Source organism: Ambystoma mexicanum, chromosome 8 (assembly GCF_040938575.1).
Source record: "Ambystoma mexicanum isolate Mex_15411 chromosome 8, UKY_AmexF1_1, whole genome shotgun sequence".
NCBI classification, from domain to species: Eukaryota; Metazoa; Chordata; class Amphibia; order Caudata; family Ambystomatidae; genus Ambystoma; species Ambystoma mexicanum.
Window position 1 is genome coordinate 214981412 of NC_090929.1, and position 20998 is coordinate 215002409.

At 46.4% G+C, this 20998-nt stretch overlaps 1 protein-coding gene across 5 annotated transcripts in view; it reads left to right on the top strand.

The window, feature by feature from the left end:
* SARDH (sarcosine dehydrogenase) overlaps positions 1-20998 on the top strand; it is a 1294294-nt gene that overhangs the window by 218922 nt on the left and 1054374 nt on the right. For all 5 annotated transcript variants that reach the window (XM_069609627.1, XM_069609628.1, XM_069609625.1 and 2 more), the window contains exon 6: positions 4981-5081. In XM_069609627.1, the coding sequence (XP_069465728.1) occupies positions 4981-5081 (101 nt within the window). The remainder of the gene's footprint in view (positions 1-4980; positions 5082-20998) is intronic.

A 20998-nucleotide genomic window follows, 5' to 3' on the forward strand; every position in this document is an offset into this window, starting at 1 on the left:
GCGCCTTTGCGGCAAGCTTTGTGTGTTTTTTTTTTTTTTTTTTTTAATTTTTTAAAAAAAAATTTTTTTTTGTGTGTGTGCAGTGGTACCCTGTCACAGGGGGCACCTGGACTGGGGTGCCACACTTGGGTGGGGCGCAGAGGGGGCCCCAACATCACTTAATAGTAGCAGATCACCATGCACCCCTGCAGAGGAAATGGCCCATTGTAGGCAGGAGGGTTATGGTGGAGTGGCCTGTGGGGCTGATGGGCAGCTCCAAGGAACGAAAGCCACCTGCATCGAGCCGCGACCCATAGAGCACAACAGGTGGGGAGCATGCGGGAAAAATAAATACCAGTGAGGAAGCGCTTCCCCACTTCCTTCAAAGTGCTTCTAGGGTGAGAAAAGAAACACGACTGCCCATTAATCTGTGCCCTGGCACTCCACAGATGCACTCCCGATTACCTCCCTGTTTAGAACCATATGAACGAAAAAATGGTTGCGGAGTCACACATGATAGAAAAACCTGTTCACCCATGCAATGCCAAATATCTTTTCTCCTTTTTGTGAAGCTTGGCTGCTTAAAATCCAGGTTTAGAGTGTTTTAGGTGCCAGTTTTGTGAAGAGCAAGATCCTTTTGGCAGCTGAAACTAGTTCTCTTCCAGTTGTCGGAGGCTTATAAAACAGGCAGACTTTGGCGCCAATGTCTAGATAGGTATAGGTGTTCAAATCAAATGGACATGGCTAATATCCCCTCAACCCCCGAAACTAGGGGGGATATTCGGGACCGCAACATTTCCTTGTCCCAACAAATAACCAAAACTGTGGTTATTAGCTGATGATATGCTCTTAGTCCTTAGGGATTTGCAGCAGTCGATGCCGGCACTTATGGACATTATGATTGAATTTCGTTTGTGCTCCGGTTACAAAATAAATTGGACAAAGTCAAAGGTCATGCCTCTGACGCATATTGGTGATAGAAAGTTTAACACGGGTTAATGATGCACCCAACTTGTAGAGTCTTGCTTACCAGACAACAGACATGAGTCATTCCGGTAAATGGATGATAGCCGGGAGGAGGTGTGCTTGGGTAGTGAATTCCCCTTCAGAGAGAGGCTTGTGGGGGTTCACACAAAGGCCATGGGACAGAAGTGACTTGTCATGTGAATTACCACACCTCCAGCCCAGAAGCACCTTAGGCACTTAAGAACCTGGACCAAATTACCACAAGGCTTCAACGATGACTGTCATGCACTTGTTACATAGTTTATCTGCCAACTCGAAGAGCAAAATACCGACAAAGCCTCTTGTGGGCTTATTCTCCAGTCTGCCTGTTTGCCACAAAAATAGGTTTGCGTTTTTTTTTTTTTTTTTTTTTTTGCCACAATTCGTAATCTGCAAGTCTGTCAAATGATAACTATAAGCAGTTTGAGAAGTTAAAGTTTCTTTTGTAAGGTGTCTGTACATCTTTGAAATACAGTATTGAAACCCAGATGAGATTGTTTAGGCTTACATCATTTAGCATAATGGTACTTGTAGGCTTAGGTAATGGAGAAAATAAAACTGGTGTTCATCCCTTTCAAAACCTGTTCCTATAAGCATAAACAATACTGTAATGTCGGTTTATGATCATTATGCCTTTCCAAGATGGGCCTACAAAACTGCATTTGAGCTCGTCAAGGTCAGAAATTAAATTATCGCTCATTTCTGTATGACAATAACTGTAACAGGACGGGCAGGAGCCAACATTGCAGAATTGGCTCACCTCCTAATTTCATTTGTGCATGTGTGATCCTGACCAAATCATTTAATCTGAACGCCAGATTCTGAGACTCTTGATCGGTGCAAGATTTGAGATGGAATAGCAAATCCCCTTGCTTATGCCTATAAAAGGGTGCACCCCATCCAGAAACGGCATCATGGGTGCTCGTATTCAGATGCATGATGCCTTGAGTGTCATGTTTTTATTTCTTTTTGTGTAACAGCAGTGGCATGAACAGCTGCTGTCACACTAGCATTTCTATACCATACATTTATTTTCTTCGTATCACAATGATGGGCACTTTAAGGGCATGCTACTTTGTGAGCAACTTTGTACATGTTTCCTGTTTTTTAGTACTGTTACTGCGCTCTTAAATTAAGCATTTATTATTTGATTTGTGTAGAACATGCAGTACTGGGAGGAAAAGCTAGATGCATTGCACGTTTCCATGGATTGATAGTTTTTTTTCTTCTTGGAGTCGTGCCAGTAATGGGGCACCAAATGTTGTTTACCCCGAAGCGCTGCCAGATCTAAAGCTGGCCATGATTTAAATTGGGTAATAGTGTCTATTACAGCACTTGGAGGCCAGCGGAATCTGGCATGGAGTGCCTTATAGAAGAAACCTGATTTTTATTAAGATACCCAAACCTAAGAAGGATGCACCGGCTGACCAATTATAGGATGACCTGGATCCCAGGGGTCATGCTGACTTCTAACTGGATCCCAGCACAGCTGTCTTTGGACTAGAAAGGTGCTCCGTGCAAAGCCGATTCAAAATGGGTGTTGTGGGTGTAGAAATGTCAAGAATCTGTCTGTGCTTGATAAACTGTTATGATGTTACAAGGAATTATTCGTCACTATTGAAATGAGGCATCCTAAAACCCACCTAGCACATCTGGAAAACCCCCGTAGAGGTGATATCTTTTGATTTTATTTTTTTATTTTTCATTTTTAAAGCGTTCACACAGCCTGCGGTCATCGAGGCACTGTTACAGGAATTGTTTTGTCTTAATTGTGTATTTATAACACGCTTAAATACCAAGCGGTTTCTGAGCATGGACCCGGGATCGAACCTGTGTTGCTTTGTGTTGTCTTGCTATCCTCCCGGGTTCAATGATGGTGTGCTGTTCCAGGGTAGCCGACTTATGAATTTCCGGGGGGTGGGAGGGTGCGCCCAAATACAGGAAGTGACATCACTGGCAGTTACATGACCGCAAATTTGCATGTAGTCACCCACCTGGTGCAACATCGTGCGGGGGGCGCGCGCAGCGCAGAACAGTGGAAACATTGGCTAGCATGCACTGCATATACTAAAGTCAAGTAAGGAGATTTAAGCATTCAAGTTGCATTCCAGTAAGACATCACTGCTCCTACTCCACCGCTCTATAATCGTACAGGTTGTAGTAGCCCTCCCTCAAAAGGCAGAGCAGCACAACTAGGATGGGAGAATGAAATGCTTGCTAAACAGAAGGTACAGCTGCAAGGTGGAGTACCACCACCACCACCACCACCACCACCACCACCACCACCACAACCACAAAAAAAAGTTCCCAATTCAAGGGAAACAAGAAGTAAAGACGTTTCCCGATTAAAAACTACCAAGTAAGAAGTGTGTGGTGCCATAGTTCAGTAAAACATCAACAATTCAAACTTACAATAGTGCTGCTGTAGATTGGCCAGCCACAAGTGACATTTGCTAAGAAATTCTGGTAAAGTAGTGTACAATGTTAAAAAGCAGTTGCCCAGGCTCACCCTGCACCCAAGTGTTTGGGACTGATGGAAGCACTTGTGTCTAAATGTTGTAGCCATGGTTGTTTCCATGTTTTAAAAACTCCCACTTTCCTGGTTTTCAACATTCATTTGAAACACCCCTTATTCAAAAAATGAAGGAGTCGGTAAAAAAAGTACACCCCACTTATGCTTAATAACGTCTTACCTTCCAAGAAACGAGCATACACCTCATTTGTCAGGGTCTGCTATTAGAGGCCCTGGTACTCGCACCATTTTGCACCTGCTACAATCAATGGCCAGTTAATACCACTATGGCTGTGCCTGTCAAGTGCCTTTCCCCTGCCTGCACAAAAGCCCAAACGGTTGGCATTGCCAATGCTTGTTTGAGGTTACTGTAGACGGATGAAGAGAGAATTAAAGTGTGCAAAATAAAAAAACGGCATTCACCGAAATATTCCAAATTGCGAACACTTGGGCAGTTCCACACCACTGCTGCCACCCAGGCCCGTTTCTTGGCCTGGGCGAGGCGGGCAACTGCCCAGGGTGCAATTGCCCAGGGGCGCAATTGCCCCGGTCCCTGCCCCTGGCTGGAGGGGTTCACATGTCTGGGTTTGTGGCGATGACTACCGAGGGCAGAGAGTTTCAGCACCGCCATAGCAGGTGCTGGCGCTGCCTCTTCTGACTGTAATGTCAAGTAGTACGCAAGTACTACGTGACATTATGGAAGTCAGAGCAGGCTCCCAGCCCACCCCCTCCCTTGACTTTTGCACCACTTGGGGTGGGCATGTACTAAGTGTGTGTTTGTGTCAGCATGAAAGTATGAGAGTGTGTGTTTTCACTGGTCCCCTTTTCCCAATGTGTGCCCCCACTGGTCCCCATGTCGCAGTGTGTGCCCCCACTGGTCCCCTACCCTACTGGTCTCCTTTCCACACTATGTGCCCCCACTGGTCCCTGTGTCACGATGTGTGCCCCCACTGGTCCCTGTGTCACAATGTGTGCCCCCACTGGTCCCCGTGCCCCACTGTGTCCCAATGTGTGCCCCCACTGTGTCCCAATGTGTGCCCCCACTGGTCCCCGTGTCGCAGTGTGCCCCCACTGGTCCCCTCCGGGGAGTCTTTCGAGGGCTCCCCCGAGCTGGCGTGGTGGCAGAAGGTGTGGCAGGTGCCTCATTGCCATTGAATGAACCCGTGACGGCGGGCTCATTCAATGGCAATGGGGTGCTAACAGGCCCTATTTAACCTCCTCGTCAAAGCGAGGAGGTTAAAAAAAAGTTTCCCATCCTGGCCCCGCCCCCTTCCGCCCCGCCCCCGGTTACCAGTTTGTGGTGCTTGGCAGGATGAAAGGATGAGTTTGGCCCTGCCAGGATTCGAACCTGCATTGGCAGGTTCTGCACAAATGTCAAAGCGAGCCCTCTACTCACTATGCTATCTGACCGCCAGTGTACATCTGGCTTGACCACTCCTTGTTCACTGATGCATTACGTGTTCTTTCTGGTCCCTTTCTTTCAGGCGTGTGGGCGAGGAAACTCGGGCAGATGGCAGGGGTGAACGTGCCTCTGGTGGCCATGCATCATGCCTACGTGGTCACCGAGAGGATTCATGGAATTCAGGTATGGTGGTCCTACACGTTCAGTGCTAGAATAGATGCCTGGCTGAGCAGAGCCAGGGATGTCTGCTTGAGTGTTCTGGAGACATCCTGCTATATGCTGCCAGGCGGAGGTTATTGGTGTGTGCCACTTTGTTTCGTTTTGAATCCCATTAATTTGATTAGGTTTAGAACGTGGGTATCCAGTCTTGCTAGTAAATCTAGAAGTCCGCCTAAAATCCAACACTGTTGGAACCTTAACATGTTCTAACCAAATTGTTCTGTGTTCTTTTGTATAATATTGCTGTTGTATGTGTGCTTGTTTGTACTATGAATGCTATTGGTGTCAAATGTAAGTTGAAGATGGTACTAAAACAGAGTTTTTGTTAAAGTTAAGGTGTAAGGTTTTTAATTCAATATGCATATTCCAACTATTGTATAATGTGCGTTTTATTATGTATGTTTAGTGTATATCTTGTACTAGTTTTTGATGTGTATATCTATGTGCAGTTACTTTTTAGTTAATTGTGAGGATTAGTTAAGCATACAAATGATAGTGCGGCACTACTGTCAAGTTGAATATTGCGATAAATGGGAACCCAAACAATGAATTGATAACTTTTGACTCGCATGACCGATTTGGCAAAATTTTTGCAGACATAAATGTCCACCCCCGACTGAAAATGTTGGAAAAGATCAGTTAACAAATAAGTTATTAAAGTAAAAAACTGTTTCGGCTTAGTCCCTGTTAATTTTTCCATAGAGGGAAAAGACTACATTTTGCTCCAGCGTGCAGCCAAAACAGCTGGACGGAATTGGGCCTGGTACGAAACAACTTGGTCACAAAGCGTTGACTTAATTTCCGGGAGCGGTCTGTGGGTTTTTCCATCCAGTGGTTAAAATGTTTGACGGAGAAAGGGGTGCCCCCTTCTCGCAAAACTACAGTGATGGCTCCCTTGGCGCTTTGAAGTAGAGGGGCTGACTGACGCCACTTTCTCCCAGAAATACTATTGCTGATATCTTTTGACTGCCTGGATGGATTTGGATGAAATTCTCAAAACAAAGTTTGTGAAGGGCCCCCGTAAACTGCACATTTCGGGAACAGTATGTTGTAAAATGAAAGTTACTAAGAAAACAAAACCCCAGTTTCAGTTTTCAGCCCTTTCATTTTCCCATAGAGGAAAAAGTGCAGTTTTTTGAACTGCCGGAGCGCATAAAGCATTTGCAGATTTGGATAAACAGAAACAATTTGAGCACAAAGCATTGACTTGACTGGTTCAGGGTAAATCCACCCAGTAATTTAATGTTTGGACGAAGTGGGTGCACCCTGCGCCTTGAAACCTTTATCGGCCGTGGTGCTTTTTACAGCAGAGGCTTAGCGAGTAACTTGACGTGCTGGATGGATTTGGGTGACTTTATTCCAAAGGTTTGTCAAGCGCTCCACTAAACTGGACATTTTGAGAACAATTCATTTGAAAATGAAGATTATTAAAGAAACCATAAAAACGCTGTTTCCCGTCTATCCTCATTCACTTACCCATAGGAAAAAAGTTTTTTTAACAGCCGTAGCATGAACACCTCTTGGCATGGCTGGAAGTTTTATAAAATATATAATGGGCAAAGGCCCTGGCTAATGGGCCCGAAAATGTTTGGCGTGACCACCTAGTAGGACTAAAAAACATATTGGGGGCACATGTACAGCAAACACGACTGAAGGACATGGCTACTGGCCTGGTAGTGTTTTAAAATATACAGTGGGCACAGCCGAAGGCCTTGCTCCTTGGCTAGGGTGAAGGCCCTGGCCAGTGGGCCCAAAATGAACATTTTGGGGGAACATGATCACTGGACATGGCTGAGTGTTTTAAAATATACAGTGGCCATGGCTGAAGAAAACAGCTATACACAAAACCACTCATTACCTCCAACAACTTCAATCTGCCACAATCGTACACAGCAAGTATTCAACGTTGTCGAATCACTTTCCAAACCACCATCCACAACCCCATCCAGTGCAGTATGCAACTCTCTCATGGACTATAATGCCAAAATACACCAGACAAGCCCTCCCCTCTCCTGTTCACAAACATTTCAGCACATGGAACGCCTACCGCCACATAACCCTTGTTGCCATATCAAAACAAAACCTGCACACCACCTTGATGATGTATGCCCACCTCAAGCCACACCAAATTGCATCACCAGCCTCAAACCCTGCCCCCTCACTCCACATCAACTGCTGTCTCACATGGTACTATCCCTTCTGCACTCCAATCTGGACAAATGGCACCCCTCCTCAATAAACCATTTCCTGAATCTCCCTCACCCCCCACCTCCAATACTCCCTGATAATTACCACCCCATCACTATTCAGATAACTTGCCAGAATAGTTACTGCTACACATCACCACACACAACACCTTCTAATTTGACCTTCGATCTGGACGCAGCACTGAGACCACCAAACTCGCATCTTCTGACCACATCAGACAAAGCACACACAGCACTACTTGCACTCCTCAACCTCTCCGAGGCTTTCTACACAATCAACCACGCCATTCTACTCCACATGCTCTCCCAGAGGAGCTCGGGCTGCCCCAACCTTTCAGAATCTATCCTACAACGAGACAGGGTCTGCAGAGCCAAGAAATTTCACCTGGAAATTTCACCTGATTTCAAAATGATGAATGGGCATTTTAGTCCTTGAACAAAACTGCTCCAGCTTTCGGTTCTAATCTGCAATAGGGAGACATTGAGCCACGAATATGGTCAGCCTTCTTAGAGTCGCCAAACGCCTGAAATGAAACAAATGAAAATGTGGAATAACTAATCCTATTTCTGGAAGAGGAGATCAGAGAATAATCAATGGTAAGCTTCATATAAACACAATAATCGAGGATACTATAAAAGAACCCAGGCTCTCCAGGAACTGTGACAGACTAAAGCAAAGCGGCACCAGCAGAAGAGCTAGATGCAAGCTAGACCAGACGCTGGTTGAGACTAGACCAGGAGACAGCGCCCAGGCAGGCGACACAGGTCTAGTGTAAGAAATCTTAACTTTACAAATGGCCTATACAATTGGGAGAAATGCATGCAAGTGGGGACTGTTGAGGTATCTTTCACTTGTTGGCCCATGTGGAAGCCGCTTTGCTTCTCTCTGGCTGAACACTTTTCCTGCATGATGTTTCTGCAGAGCACCGCGGTATGGTGAGGAATGCACTGGAAGAGAGGGCATCACCAGCAGCCAAACAGAGATGGTATTCGAAAACATGGGGAGAGGTGGCATGTCAGGACGGGGACAGTTTGGGTGGGGTTGTGGGATGGAGAGACCTTGTGTAGGAATGGAGGAATTGAAGAGGGTACCTTGTATTACACATGGCCTCAATAGCAATTATTTTTTAGTTTTGGAAAGCAAGACTTCCTAACCCAGTTGTCCCTTCTCCTTAGGTTAATATTTATACATTGTTTAACCCTTCTGTCTAATTTCTGCCTTATTTGTGAGGGCCTAAAGGCAACTGTCTTATACATCTAACATTCCTTGGGACTACCTAGGTGTGACCTATGCTATCCATGCGTTAGTTTTAAGGGGCTGGTATATGGGGGTGAGGGGTTGTCTTCCAGACAGTCAAGCACCACGTTTTCTTCTTTTCATACTGTAAGGGTGTCGAAGAAGGAAGTGGACATAAAGGTGGAATGGTGGTAGCTATAGAGCTTTTTTTTATTTTTGGGACCAGAAACTGTCTATCCCGGCGGGGGTTCCCTTGCTCCAAAACTAATACTAAAGGGTCTGTCAAAATAAACTCCACCATCCTGTCACAACCTACTACTGTCCCTCACACTATAACTAAAGGATGAACTAGCAAAGTTCCTTCTTCAAGAGAATGGCTCCCTTCCCCTGTTGCCTGGATCTCCAAAATTACATGCAAGAGGAACTGGGCCAAGGAAAGCCGCTTCCCCAAAAATGCAAAATCCTGCCAGAGAACAAAGTTTTACTATCTTTATTAGAACTTCAATGACTGGGATTGCAGTATGAACAATGCACCATTCTCTACACGCGCTCTCATCGATCTTGAGATTGACGTCCAGTTTTGTTAGTACATGACATCACAAAATGAAGTTACACCCTAGAAAACCTAACAAGGGTCAGGATTGGTTAGTAAGGTGGACTATGTACACATTCTATCAGGGAATAGTGTAGTAGTTGGGTAAAACAGATCTTTTGGCGCCTCCTGAGACTGTAAAGACCGGTAGGGGGTGTCTGTACCTCCGCTCCCTATATGGTAGAAGAGAGGCACAGAAGACCCCAGCCAAGATTCTCTATTACGGTAGCAATGGACGAGCAATCAAGGCCTAGCTTCTCAGGAGGTGATGCAGGCTGGTTCTTAAGTACAGTGTATTCCCCAAGCCCCCACAAAGGAATGTCCACACACTGTATTACTGAAAACAGTCTTTATATAATTAATTCAAAGGTTATGTACACTTATCACAATAACGCACCTTGTGCTCAGGAAAATATATACAGTTCTAAAGTGGTACCACCCTTTGTATTAGATCTCATGAAAAGTGCATCAACAATACTGTAATCATGTCACACAGATCAATAGAGTGAAACCAGCAATAGAGAGAAGAGCGAGAGTAAGGTGGTTGAACAATAGGCAGAATACTGGCCCCTACCACTAGACACAGTTCTGTGTGGAGATCCCCCCACCTGGGCAACCTGTAAAAGAAAGGGATCTAACACAAGCCCAGTCCATATGTTGTTCAATAGTCTTATTCTCTCCTACAATGTTTTTACCCCCCCAATGTACCTGGTGGAGTCGAGTCCTTCGAAGAGGCGTCGACGGATCCTTCTTGAGTGACCCCCTTTCAAGCGGGAGTCACGGATCGTCGAGAGGCGTCGAGAACCGTCGAAGACCTCGGGGTTCGGCGACGGGGAATCGACGGCCCTTTTTGAATGCCTTCCCTTTCAAGCGGGAGGCACGGGGCGTCGAACGTCCGTCGACAAACGAGGTAGAACGATGTCGAAGAGGCGGCAGCTTCGTCCGAGCGGTGCTCGTCGGCGTCGGGGCGTCGGCGTCCTGCAAGGCGGAGGTGTGCGGGGCACCTCGATGACAATAGTTCTGGACCGCAAAGATTGTAGAGACGGGAGCCCAGCAAGGGCGTCGGGTCGTCCGAGTCTTTGAGGTCGTTGGGTGGCGGGAAACCCACCGGCAGGTTTCTCCTCGGCGCGTTGGTCGTCCTCGACTTCCTCCGGCAGGATAAGCGGTCGACGATGCGGTCGAGAGAGTCCTTCGATTGAATGTTCTTAGGCAAAGGAGCGGACGGCTCCGGTCGTCGGCGGCACGGCGTCAAGTGGTTCCCACGGCTGGGCAACACAACTTCGACGTGCCTCCAGCAGTTACACAAACCTGCGAACCCTGGTCGACGACAATGGACTTCGACGGCGTCGATGTCCGGGTGCTTCACTTCGATCTCCTAGGCGGTCCCGTCTCGGGTCGGCAGCCTTTCGAGGGTCTGACTTCCAGGGCGCTTCGGCGAAGATGTAGCGGTGCTCGATGGTCCCTCGGAGCACGGGAAGAGGGCGCCTTACCAGGTCCTCTCTCGGGTCAGTCTTCGACGATTTCGGCAGCCTTCGGATCGGTCGAAGCAAATGCCACAGCAAGTCTTCTTCTTCCAGCTGGACGTCGAGGATCAGCAGTTCCAGTTACTCTTGAGTGGAGGCTCAGCTTCTGAACGCTTCTGAACAATTTCCAATGGTGAGAGGTCCCCAGATATACTATTCTGTCTCTCATCCACACTGCTGGCACACACACAGCAGCCAATCACACAGAAGGGCATTCATGCAGTCAGTCAGCCAATCAGGCACACAGTGCACTCAGGCCACACTCCTCCCTTTCAGACACTCACAACAAGGAATGTGGATTGGGACAAGTACCCAGGCATTCAACACTACACACTGCATTCAGGCCAGTTTCGGGCAGGGCTGTCTCAGTCTTTGTCTCTCATGCCAGAAACCAGACAACCACAACAAGGAGTGTATATTGGTCACACACTCCATTCACCCAGGTCCCACCCACAGGAGGTACCCACAACATACAGTCACTGGGAAGGCTCCAGTCAGTCTAGCTGGGCCTTCACAACAACACCATATATGGAACTTCCACCCATCAGCCAGTCGGGGGGAAGGGACAGAGTCAGGGCTTCCCAGGACTTTGGGAAAAACAAGCTAACAGGCAATAGAAAGCAAGAGGCCACAGGGGCCATCTTGTTTCCTATCAGGAATCAACTGATTCCAATGGCAGGGCCTGGGTATCCCAAAATGGAGGACACCCAGAGCACCTGTCAAATTCAGCATGGAGCTGCCACCAGCCCATACCCTGCTCTGTGGGTCACACAGAGGTGCCCAAAAACATACACTAGGGGCACAGGGTTGTACCCCTACCCATGGGTGCCATAAGGGTATCCCATGGGTCTGTTCACCAAACCAAAAGAGAGAGCTGCACTGCCAGGAGTCCCAAATGGACTCATGGGCAGAAAACATGACAGAACACACGATAAAAGGCAGTAAAGGACAAGGATTCAGAGCCCCTGTCCCCCTGATGCATTTCCAGCATCACAGAGACCACCTTTTAAATGTTGCGAGTAGAAATGTTACAGGTTAGTGTGAGGTGATTGGGCAGTGCAACAAAGTGTAAGCTTAATGTGGAAGGTGGTTTGGGATTGGACAAAAAGGGTCTTCTCATCCTTGAAGCTTTGGAAAGTTACCAGGCCAACCCAACTGTTCAAGGTAGTGAGAGCGGCCCCAAAGGTGCTGCATGGTCTCAACAGTTACAATCTCTGATCTGCTGGGACATGAGACATAACATTTGGCTTTGAACCTGGTATTACTTTTGTATCGTCCTGCTTTCAGTTCGGTCAAAACAGCCTCCAAAGTCTGGCTCTAGTGAATAGGCTCTGTCTTGCAGGTCCGGATCACGTGCGTAGGGACAACAACATGGAGTTGTCCTGCTTGCATTTATGGGGATTTTCAGCTTGTATTTCCTGCAGGTATCCCATCTCTTCTATTAATTTACAACTTTGCCCTCTCTGTGTCCTTGGCAAGGCTGTGCATGGTGGCTGCACTGGAAGCCTGGTCTGCATGCTTCAGTGGGCTCAGCCTGTCAGCTTTTTTCTGTATCCTCGAGTCTTCTGCTTTTTCCATTCACTCCAATATACTTGTGGTTCCCATCTTTATTTATATGGCCATCCATGTTAGTTGTGTTTAAGTGTCAGCAGCAGTTCATATGTATTCTTGTGCATCTTGCGGTTTCCGCGTTACGAAGGTGTACGTGTGTCAGTCCTTTGTGTAAGTCATAAGCATGTTCTTCGTGTCTGCCAGCAATAAGTCTGTGTCTGCGTAACTTCATGCAGAGATGCCTGTGCTTCATGTCTAACGCATCTGTTATGGTGTCGGTTGTGTAGTCATCGGCTTTCTTTGAAGTTGGTCAGTGGACTTGTTCCATTGATTGCAGTTGTATCTCTTCAACCCAATCATCAGGATAGGGTCTGGATGGTTGTCCTAGTGAGTAGCGTTTCTCACACTTGCGATACATCGATGATGGGGATCAAGGGCTCAAGAGCAATCTACACCTTGTTTCTTTGTTGCCAAGATGAGAGTGGGATAGGTGCAACCAGAGCCATGTTTAGGTCTCCCTCTTCAATCCCCCCTCTTGTCACTAAATCAACCAAACCTCCTTGACTGTTCTCTAGGTTCATGTGCATTTCTGGGATCCAAACTTTCGCCACGCCTCCCAAGTGTCCGTGATATATCACTTGTTTGTCTAAGCTCCAGGTCATATAGCAGCAGCTTCCATCAAGTTTGCACCATGCCCCTCTTCCCCAATAATTATCTAGGGTAAATGAGAACTTTATGCCTGGCGGGAACAGAGGACTCTGTTTCAGGTGTGATTGCAATATGTCAAAAGTCTGTTTCTCCATCTGTTTTTGTCTCCATTTCCAGTAATCTTTTTATCCCTATTGTTTTTCAGTAGTCTTCTTGCACTGTGCTATAGCTACTCCATTAACACAGAAGGTGAATAGTAATAGCACTTATGCAGCTATCGATACCTTCAATCCGCTAGCCATCCACAATGGTATCCAGGAAAAGATGTGTCAGCCAATCCTCTTCTTCTCCTGTTGGGTTTGTCACTGCCTCCATCATGTGAGGGCATGTACATGCAGCAAGAAGGCCCGATTTTGGTGCACAAGCCTCCTTCCATAGGTATGAGGCTATCCAGAACATATCTGTTCTGTATGGTCATCAGTCTGACCGCTCTCAACTCTCCTTTGATAGCATTGAACCCCTTGATGTTGAGTTTATGGTCTGCAGCAGTTACCATCTGGTGATCTGAAGCCAATTGGCATTCACGTTGGCCTGAACTCCTGGAACTACTGATGCAAAGAACATCTCGGTTCTGCTGAATAGTCTGTTCTCTGGTGGTATCGCGTCCAATGCGTCTTCCATCCTTGTGGACACAGGTTCTTCTCTTCACTCTTGTCAGCTCAACAGATCTTATTCCTTTGCTTAGTATTCATTTTTGGGCAACTCATCTACTTGTGTCTTTTTGTTTTTTTTCTCGAGGGACTACTAATGCTGGTGTGTTTAGTTGCACTATAGAGCATATTCCTCCCCAGTTCGGTGATAATTTCATGCATGTCTTGGACCCGCAGGCCCAGTAGTGGTCCATTAGCACTGCAGTACCAACCTTCATGCCTGGTATCTTCGATATTCATTTGCATCCTTTGTTCTCTCCAATCTTCACTGGACCATCTTTCTGGAAACACAAGAAAGCATTCCCAAGCGGTATGATTGACATAGTACCTGCTTCATTCTCCACCCAGGTGAGCAGTTTTGCACTTGCTGACTCCTTGTGGCAATCTTCATTTTTCTTCTGTACCACTTCTACTGGAACTGTCAGGAGTGAATGTGCCTTCGATCCCTTCCTTGTGTGAATATTTGTCCATACTCCAGCAGCTGAGGGTCTCTCCTGGCATCCCTCCTATTTTCCTTTGTCCTGTCTTTGGGCATTGTAACCCTCTTTGTGTCACTACCCTGGCTTCTTCTTTGGTCGGGGCGTGAGGAACATATTCTATTTTCTTGTCTGTGCTCCAATAGTCCTCTATCATTTCTTGAGTCTTGATGTAGCTATCATACGGGAATGTCTTCTGTGACATTTATCTTGCAGTGGCCCATCTCTGTTGAAATTGGCCTCTTGTTGTGCAGAGCGAAAAGTGCATGAGGCATTGTGCTCTGGCTGTTAGGAGTTCTGTAGCTATGAATGTTCTGGAAGCACTCATGGCATAGGGAATGATGGAGCACACATAGTAGCGCTCCCTAGTTGTCTCTTCTCACCTTGATCCTGTGCCAATACCATACGTTGTTGGACACTTGGGCCGATTCAGCTAGATATGCGTTCACATGTTCAAAATCTAGGTCTGCGCTTCACCCGAGTTTTTTTTATCTCTCCGGCAGCGCCAGTTACTCACCCAGCTATGGCTTCAGTAATAGCAGGAATATGGGCTGTGCTAACATATAATATATCATGTGTGTGAGACGATGCAATTTTATTTAATGCAAGGAGGGTAAAGGAATGGGGACAGCAGAATGTAGAAAATATCAACACAATAGATCTCGCCACACTTTCCATTTCTTGTAACCTATTATGTCCATAGTCCACAAAACCACTTTTAAAACTCTGATGTTCATTGTTATTAATTGTGGGACCAATCGGGCTTCTCTGCGGTAGTACTGTGTCAATGCAGCAAGAAATCAAATCGTATTTTTGCACTTGTAAGCAATACAATAACCGCTGTCCCCCCCCCCCATGTCAATATTGGGTACGTATGGCCCACGTAAAGAAGGAAAGCATAAAAGAACACCTTAGGTGGCCTCATTTGTCCAGATGTGGCTCTAAGTCTCTGAAAGTGCTCTTCACTGGCTGTGCAGGTATAAAGTTAACTAGTGTTGGGGAAAAAACAAGTGTGCCTAATCTAGCATTTCAAATTTCTCTCGTCGTGTCTGTATTTGCTGCTGTGTTTCTTCTTCCCTGATTTTTGCATCAAATCGTCTACATGTTGGGCCAAGGATCTCACCTCTGCAGTTGATGTCTCCAAGGTAGTTCAGGCAATTTTTCCTTTTAACTTTAAAGCCTTGTCAGTTGCTTGCTCTACGGTGAAAGGCCCATCGAACCTGTGTTTATACCAGGAACTGACAAAATTCTTGAGGCGTGCTCTGTCTCCCAGATAAAGAAGGGGTTGCCTAAGCAGTTCAGATTGTTCTACTGATGCATTATCTTCATCCTTCTTTGACCTCCCCCACCAGGACTGGAGCTGTAGAGAGATGAAGGAAGCACTGGCCATCATTGAAGCAAGATATTGGTGAATTTCTTCACCAAGAACAGCGGCTGTACTTTGGGTATCTCAACGCTCTAATGGGAAGCGCAAGCAAGAGTTGCATGCATTGTCCTGTCACCACCTCATGAGGGGATAAATGGTGGTCTGATCCTGGTTGATTACGCAATGCAAACAACGCTAAGGGCAGGCAATGTAGCCATCCCTTTTTTAGTGTCCCTTTTATTTTGGCAATCTTTTCTTTGAGCAGGCCATTGAGGCATTCACAAATCCCATTCACTTGCAGGTGATGAGCAAAAATGTATGCTTGTTCACCAGCAGGGCTGTGATGTGCTGAAAAACTTCATTTATGAAGTGCAGTCCATTGTCTGAATGCAGTACCTCACACAACCCCCATCATGGGAACACCTCTCTGACGAGAAATTTCACTGCACTGAGGGCATCGGGGTTTGAGCATGGACCAGCTTTGATCCAGCGAAAATGGGCATACAACCACGATCATATATCTGAGGCCACACTTTGATCATGTTCATGTAATCTATGTGGAGATGTTTGAAAGGCCCATTAGGGCTGGGTATTGCTCCTCGCATTACGCGCAACGAGTGACCATGTTACATTTTTTAAGCACAAAGTATTCATAAAAGCAGCAATATATTCTGCCCAATTGGGACAGAGCCAATCTTCCTCAATATGTGCTGCAAGAACATTTTTTCTAAGGTGAGTGGGATAGTCCAGTTGCATGAGCACAATCTGCAACAATGCTGAGGGAATCGCCAGCTTTCCTGTCGCCACAGTGCATCTGTAGGGGATATTGAACACCCTCTCTTTATCCAATAGATCTTTCTCCTTTGCTGGTGCTCCTCCCTGAAATTCTACTATTTGCATAACTGGTAATGAACTATACCCCTCTCACAATATCATGTTAAGCGCTCGTCTATATGTTTATTAGGTGGTGTCGAACTTGTTTATTTCTGTAAAATATGTGGCTCTTTTTGCTTCTATGTCTGTGTTGCCACGGGAGATCGCATCTTCCCCCGCATAAATGCTTGGTACCTCAAAAACACTATGGCTGATGGGAGTTGCAGCACATCTGAGTCTAGCCAGTAGGTGCACGTGCTGTATTGGTGTGCCGTCAGCACGTATGTAACTCCTCCTTTTCCAACGTGACTGTCCTGCATGTACTGTTTGCGTAGTCTGAATGGGAGTACACTTGTCTCCTCGTTCTCATGCACTTCTGTCATTTTAAGAGCTACTAATTGTGTGCTTGCGCTGAGAAATGTGATGGCAATCTTGCGCTCCCTACTATTTCAATTGTCCCATTCGGTTTCAGCTTACTACTGCCATCCCAGTATGGCTCTCTCCTGTCTGCTCAATGGTCGAAGACCCAGCAATAAAGAGTACCCCCCCTCCTTCGAGGGCATTCTCTCCTGCTCAGGGGTTGGCGTCATAGTCTTCTGTGTACATGGTACAGTCTTTCACATAGTCTCCCTCTACTATTGGTTCTGCTATGAATGTTGCCGGGTTTACAACTGTGCATCTTACTACTTTTGTTGCCGGATTAGAGTTGATTACCTGGTATCCAGACACGCTATGCGTGGTCAATGCGCTCTTGGGCTTTTCAAGGATGGCTCCACATACAGCCTGGTACTACAGCCAATTGTGATATTCGCTGACTTCTCTTCTGCAAAGGCAGCAGTGGCCAATGCTTGTTTGCAAGGGTAATGTCCTCTCATTACTGTATCTAAATGTCCACTATAGTAAGCTATTGGTTTATACCCTTAAGTCTTTTGTGTGAGCGCCACAGTCATCCCCACTCTGTTGGAGTGTGAGAACAAGTACAATTCTTTGGGTTGTGCATATTGACCCATTAAGCTTTGAATGCTTCAGTCATCTGCCTTGTCCATGGCACTTTACCACCTCCCCCTCTTGGCCTCCTGGAACCTGCTTAAAAGGGGTCTAGTGTATGTGCTGTTATGGAAAACCCAGGCCCTGCAATAGAGACCCAAAAATTGCTGCATTTCCTTCAGTCCATGGTGGTGGCATTCTAAAGATCGCCTCTGCTGTTTCTAGGATCACCTTCCTACCTTCCTGTGATATTAACTGTCCAATGTAAAAAAATAAACTGCATTGGCAATATTGTAGCTTTGCATTGACCACCTTGCAACCCTTCTCTGGTACTGTCAGCAACTGTATTGAGTCCTTCGAACACAATTCTTCTGACCTGCTTCACACCAGAATGTCGTCCACATACTGGATGATTGTACTGTCCAAATGTATGTTCCGTGGGTTCATTTGGAGAACCCTGTTACATATAGTAGATGAATAGTGGTACCCTCTAGGAAGCCTTGTATGTTTACACTTGTCATTTCTATACAGAAATGACGTCCAATTCTGTGACTCCTCATGAAGTGGGATAGAGAAGAAAGCGCTCTTCTAATCTATCAGTGAAATGGGTAGCTTCTGGTGGAATGCCACGTAACATTCACTGGATTGGGAACTAATGAGAATTCTGCTTCAAAAATATTGTTCTGAAGTAACCCTGCAATCCCCCTGTTTCCTTCTTCACTGGGTGTGCAGCTTTGTTATACTTATTCTGATGGCACCGCAATCCCTTGCGGAACTTACATGGTATTTGTCTCAAATGCCATTGTCTGCTTCCCTGGATAAAGGTTATTATTTCACTCTTGGTAAGATCACTCGTGGCTTGAGCTTGATTTTTACAGCTCCTATTCCCTTCAACTAGCCAACATCATGCAGGCTGTTGGTCCATAAAATGCTCGGCACTTGCTCTAGATCTTCCTCGAGAAATGGATCTGGCGTCTTTTTCAGTAGGGCCATTCTATAATGAATTCTCACCCAATAAGTAATGCTCATAAAGAACACAGTCTCCAAATCCGAATGGTCATCTCTGAACAACTCTTCATATGTCAAGTTAGTCAGTCTTTACCCTCCCTCCAACCCCCACCCCCATGGCGATATCATTCTCTCGATGCCCATCCTGTATCATCAGTCCCATGTAGTACTATCCGCTCATCCCTCTCTATAACCGTCTCTAGTTCTAGTGAAACTCCTGCCTTTCTTTCTCATCTAAGTGAACTTCTGGTCTGAACAGAAACTCATTGGGCAGACAAAGCAGTTTGCCCTGTATCCCTGGAAGCCATGCTAATAGTACTTCCACGCCATATGGAAATAACTCTAGCTAACCCCCTCAGTGCGGTCAGACCACAAAAGGCAAGAATGAATTCTTGTGCATTCATGTAGTGAATTCCTGGGATAGAACACACTGTTTCCTGCTCATTAAAAGAAATGCTCATGTTAAATCTGCTCGTATCCCTTCCATTTATGTTAACTGGTGTTTGTCAAATATAACCGTGGCATGGTAAGGTCATGTTCCCCTATATAATTTGGAAGTTTGTCAGTAAATGGAATGAAATCTGTAGCCCAAGGGAATCATTGCACATTAATTACAATGCCTGACATTGGGCATCTCCCTTCTCTAATACAGGATCTGGACGCCCCTGTATCCACGAGAAAAGAGAACGTCTTGCCACCCCTACATGTGGTTCTGGTGTAACAGATGGGATCAATCCTATTAGGTCCATCTGTGGGCTGTCCATTTGTGGGTATAAAGTCATCCCCATTCCCCACAAAGGGGTTGCCTCCACTGCAGTCGCTCCCCCTAGTCTCTATATGGGAGTTTACGTGTCTCGTAGATCTGCTGTGCCAGTGCTTGCTGTGCGCCCCGTTGTCTGTGGTGCGTATACCATGGGTGGTTGTGACTGTCCTTGTGCCTGTTGTGCTGGCGCCATTTGCAGCACATGTCTGCATCTGCATGTTACCTTGGGCATAATAGTCAGGCTGCTCGGCCTTGTGAGTTGATTTGTCGTGCCCACCCCTCCTCTCTGCTGCAGTCCACCTCTACTGCTAAACATCTGCGATATGTGACCTGATTTACTGCACGTCCAACATTGCGGTGAACCTCCCATGGATCTTGGCAGTCCTCCGTCAAACCCATCTCCACCCTGCTGTATTGGATTCTGAACTCATCTTCCCCGTGGCAACCCTCCTCTTTCCCATGGACAATAGTTGGCTTCTCCTCCTCTTGCAAAACATCCTGCTGCTGTCGATTTTGTGTATTCTGAATAGCCATGCCCTCTCCTCTCATCCGCATCGCCCCTTCCGTTGTATTAGTTGATAGCTTTTTATGTACTAACTTTGCTTCTTCCCGTTTCCTCTCCTCTCATTCCTTTCTAGCGTTTTCTTGAATTAGTTGATGATGTACTATAGTTAATTGAATCACTGACCATGGCTGCCCTTCCATCTCCACTCATTTCCTTAATTGCTTCTGTAACTGCTGTGGTAACTCTTGGTTTAATGTGTTAAAATAAACCTACAGTTTTATCTCATAGTTCCTGTGTCTTGAGATGCCAATGCTCTTGTATCTCCTGAATGTATTGAAGTTGGTCTTCGTCCTGCTGCATATTTCATACCATAATCTGTCATGTCATATGTGTCTGCTACTGTACTCTCAGAGCCTGCCATACGGCTGCTCTGCAGCTATTGAAAGTTGCGCCGTTGTGTGCCACGTTCTGTGCCATCACTCCGGGGTACCCTACCCTTTTCCAAACCTCGTCCGCTACCTCCCCAACAATGGCCGATAGTAATCTCTTCATGTTGCCCACTGCCAATGTCATCCCTGCGGTCTTTCTAGCTCCTATATCCACATCCCCGCTTATTCAGTCAGCGAGGTTAACTTACACCTCAAATTATCCTTGTCCATCTGTTGCCACGCTATATTTTGTGGTCGTCTCCCACCCTTTTCTAGCAACGGAAACTGTGTCGGTTCTATCTCTCTGTCATGCTTCCCTACGTCCTATGTGATGGTGAATGCTCTTGTCATACTTGCTCTTTTCCATCCCGGTAAGGCTCTCGGCCTCTGTGCATATGGGGTGAATTAATCTGCGCTATACAGTCTTCCTTTGGAATGCTCAAGGTGTCCTTCGAGCTCTACCTTGCCCTTCTCAATGTCTTCCTCTTCACCCCACAGTGTATCCCATTCAGGGCTTACTTCCTTGGAAGGGCCACTTGGCCGTCTCCCTTTGTCATAGTCACCTCCCCTAGGTCCACATCTGGCCTCATGGTTCCCATGCTGTCACTGCTGTCCTCTTCATCTTCAAAATTAAGGCTCCTTAACATTTGTTTGCCCTGTCGTTTCCCCATTACTCTGTCCAGTGAGGCACTCTCCCCGCCCCCCTGCAATAGAGAAGTAGTTATACTCCTGCTCGTCTTGGGCACTGCCCCTTCTGCTCCTATACAGTACACCCATTCTTCTCTCTATCCCCTCTTCCTCATCTTCATTTAAGTGTTTTGGTCCAGTTATGATGTCCTCCACCTCCTTGAGGTCTTTCTCTACTTCTCTCTCCTTTTTCCCGCTCCTGCCTCCTGTCTTTCTCCTCTCTACGTCAACGCTCCTTAACAAGCCTTTAGATTTCCAGTTTCCTCTTTTCCTTCTTCACTTGCAACTGCCTCTTTTCTTCCTCCACCTTTATTTCCTTC